The 582-nt window shown below is 41.8% G+C and overlaps 2 protein-coding genes across 3 annotated transcripts in view; both read right to left on the minus strand.

Annotated features, from left to right (window-relative positions):
- Positions 1 to 582, minus strand: part of LOC119588592 (failed axon connections homolog) — a 7,881-nt gene that overhangs the window by 3,190 nt on the left and 4,109 nt on the right. The gene's annotated exons all lie outside the window — the stretch shown is intronic.
- Positions 1 to 582, minus strand: part of LOC119588591 (failed axon connections homolog) — a gene marked incomplete at its 3' end in the record, with an annotated part of 4,672 nt that continues 4,090 nt past the window's right edge. For both annotated transcript variants that reach the window (XM_037937231.1, XM_037937232.1), the window contains 2 exon segments: positions 1 to 157; positions 329 to 445. In XM_037937231.1, coding sequence (XP_037793159.1) covers positions 63 to 157; positions 329 to 445 — 212 coding nt within the window.

A 582-nucleotide genomic window follows, 5' to 3' on the forward strand; every position in this document is an offset into this window, starting at 1 on the left:
AACACAAACTCAACACTCCTATTGGCAGGGAAAGGAGTCCGACGCTCGTGTGACCACCGTAGTTAGCTCATCTTGGGGCGCTTCAGGCACTGGTCCCAGTCCGGCCAGAGTCTCTCCTTCACCCGTAACACGTATTCTTTCAGGTTCGGGTATTTCACTTGTGAATAAGGATAAAATCACGTTATGTATATAATACATAATTTTTTTTTCAAATATACTTAGCAGTTGCATAACCAAAAAACGAACTAACATGCAATCATGACACACGATTCTTGTTTTGCAAAAAGATTGATATAGTACATTATACTGCACACGTTCAAAACATTACCTTTGACCATAGTCTCGTACGGGGAGCCTGAGTAGTTCCACATGATCTGCGCCAGAGACCCGAACAGAGCGCAGTCAACCTCGCACAGATCGCTGCCCATCAGGAAGGGCTTGTCACCTGAACCACAGTTAGTATTTAATACTTACTAGTTTCTGTATGGCACCATAGCATTATCTCTAATTATCTATAGGCTATGTTTGTGTATGCTCTAGACTCTAGCGATGAAATAATTTATTAAATAGGCAGTGAATCAA

This window comes from Penaeus monodon, chromosome 24 (assembly GCF_015228065.2).
Source record: "Penaeus monodon isolate SGIC_2016 chromosome 24, NSTDA_Pmon_1, whole genome shotgun sequence".
NCBI classification, from domain to species: domain Eukaryota; kingdom Metazoa; phylum Arthropoda; class Malacostraca; order Decapoda; family Penaeidae; genus Penaeus; species Penaeus monodon.